This window comes from Eschrichtius robustus, chromosome 5 (genome assembly GCF_028021215.1).
Source record: "Eschrichtius robustus isolate mEscRob2 chromosome 5, mEscRob2.pri, whole genome shotgun sequence".
Lineage (NCBI taxonomy): Eukaryota > Metazoa > Chordata > Mammalia > Artiodactyla > Eschrichtiidae > Eschrichtius > Eschrichtius robustus.
In genome coordinates this window covers 52,242,829-52,245,523 of record NC_090828.1, presented here as the reverse complement: position 1 = coordinate 52,245,523, position 2,695 = coordinate 52,242,829, and the positions used below count along the sequence as shown (strand labels likewise).

Below are 2,695 nucleotides of genomic sequence, written 5' to 3'. Positions count from 1 at the left end.
TTTTTTTTTTTAACTCAGCAAGTAAAGCAACTATCCTGCTTAGGAATTATTCATACTTTTTAAAAAACCACTTTAAGAAGAAATGCAACAATTGCTCTGATTTTCAATACTATTTTATTGCAACCGGATGAGTGTTTTCTAAATTGTGCATTACACCATAATATACAGGATTACAAACAAGATTACAGTACAGATCGATTCCAGTGGTACCAGTATCACATCTCAAACAGCACTTATTCTGGACTGCATTTTACATGCAATAGCTATTGTTCTAATTATGAATTAAATGGTTTGAATTTATTTAAGCTACTGTACTAATTGACTACAATAGATATAAAATCCCAACATCAACAACCTGATTAGATTTAGGCTCAGATTCATTACATGAATATATGACAAACCACCATTTGTGTGACTATGTATAAAATCATGCATTTATATTTTCTGGAAACATCGATAGCTTCAGATTCTCTGTAAAATCATGGAATGCGAAGGAGTAAAAGACTAAAAAGAAACAGTGCAAATTGTATGTGATAGTCAAGCAGCTTTCGATTTAAAGAAGGGTATGTTGGCATTTGTTTATAATATGTATATACAAGCTTGTGCAAGTAATGTATTGAATTGATATGTCTTGATAGGGAATACATCTCTTGTTTTTATTCATCCTCTTAAGAATTATGGATCTGGTTATCATTTTAAGGAGAGGGAAAGACTTTAAAGTGAAATGAATTGCTCAAATTGTGCAATTTTTTTAACAATTAGAGAAGAAAGAAGTGCTAAGGCAACACAATAACTTTCTAAGCACTTTTCTGCTGGTTTAAATTAGTTAAATTATTTTGTATAAATTAGATATAATTCTACTTTTCTGATATGTATAAAAATTGATGAAGCTGCATGGTTTTAAAATAGGAAATCCACATTATAAAAAGTCATTAAAAATTCTGTACAAAATCACAACAAAATAATTCGGCATGGGAAAGGTAACAAGTAGTAAAATGCTGGTTGAAAAATATATATTTATATATATTTTAATTGGCCCATTACTAGTTTAAAAATTGCATAGATCCTAATTATTGCTTGTGATTTTGTTATCCCGATCAGATAATTAATATGCTCTGAATACAGCTGCACCAAATTTGTGGTGCATTTTTTTTTAACTTTACTGTATTTTTTTTAAAATAGAAGAGCTATAGAAAATAATACATAAAGTGAACAGGAACTTTGATCCCCTGTTTCTACCAAAGGCAGTAACGACAATAAATACATATATCACTTGAAGCTTGGAGTATTTGCACTTTGCAGCAGTAGTACCCAAAGGGCTGCCTTTTGTAAACACGACAGTCACTGTAAGCCAGTGGGGTTCGTTTCCCAGGGACGGTGAAACTGACGTGCCTCTAATCGTGAAAGATGGCATTGAGCTGGGCACTCATGACTCGCTCATGATGTGAATGGCTATCGAAGGACATAATATTGTCTATAGGGATCTCACAGCGAGGGGCAGCGGCGCCCGAGAAGATTGATCCGTGGCTTTGGGCCCCTGCCAGGGTCGCTGCAGGATAGTGCATGGTAAAGGCATAATTTTTCTCAAACTCGGCGGACGGTTCGTGTTTGAAAGAGAAGTTGCCATTGATGCTGAGCGGCGGGCTGAGGGGTCCGTCAAAGGAAGGGCTGGTGCAATCAGTCAGAGGGCTCTCAAAGAAGGGCTCGAGCGCGGCGCTGTAGGCATGCGGCGGCGGCTTGACATGGAAGACATGGGAGCTGTCCATGGTGCCGTAGGGCGGGCTGGGCAGCCCCGGAGACTGGTAGGCGTAGGGGTGCACAGGGAAAGAAGCGCTGGCAGTCGGCAGGTGCGGAGGCATGTCCTGGTTCTGCTCAGGCAGGAAGGTCCGAGGATTGAGCTGCAGGCAGCCGGCAACCAGGTTGGTGGTGGGCTGGGATAAGCCCTTGCAGAGCGTCTGTACAAAGGAGACCAGGTCAGGGCTTTTGCCGGAACGCAGAATCTCCGACAGAGCCCAGATGTAGTTTTTGGCCAAGCGCAGTGTCTCGATTTTGGACAGCTTCTGTGTCTTGGAGTAGCAGGGCACTACCTTGCGCAGGTTGTCCAGCGCCGCGTTCAGCCCATGCATGCGGTTCCGCTCCCGGGCGTTAGCTTTCATGCGTCTCAGCTTAAAGCGCTCCAGGCGCGCCTTGGTCATCTTCTTCTTTTTGGGGCCGCGTCTCTTAGGCTTTTGATCATCGTCCTCCTCTTCCTCTTCTTCCTCCTCTTCCAGGTCCTCCTCTTCTTCCTCCTCCTCTCCCCCGTTCCTCAGCGAGTCCTCTTCCGCGTTCATGGCTTCGAGGTCGTCCTCCTTTTTGTCTGTCTCGTGCTCCTCGTCCTGAGAACTAAGACACTCGTCTGTCCAGCTCGGAGGACCCTGCGGCTGAGGCTCTCCCATCAGCCCACTCTCGCTGTACGATTTGGTCATGTTTAGCTTTCCTACATTCAACAGGGGAGAGGGGAAAACAGAAAAGGAGAAAAACGCTACATTCAAAAACTACATATGCCCCCAGCTTCTATCCACTAACCCTGTGGAAATGCATGTGAAGAGAATTACCAGCTGATTACAAAATGGATGACCCTGAGGAAAAGTTAAATGCAGTTTTATAGTGGCCTGTGTGTGCCCTGCTGGTACGAAGGAGGCTGGACAGGGCTGGG

At 43.0% G+C, this 2,695-nt stretch overlaps 1 protein-coding gene across 1 annotated transcript; it reads right to left on the bottom strand.

Moving 5' to 3' along the window:
• Positions 1 to 1,394: 1,394 nt before the first annotated feature.
• Positions 1,395 to 2,465, bottom strand: NEUROD1 (neuronal differentiation 1). The gene has a single exon (XM_068543876.1). It carries the CDS (start codon positions 2,463 to 2,465, stop codon positions 1,395 to 1,397), a length of 1,071 nt encoding a protein of 356 aa, XP_068399977.1.
• Positions 2,466 to 2,695: the final 230 nt, after the last annotated feature.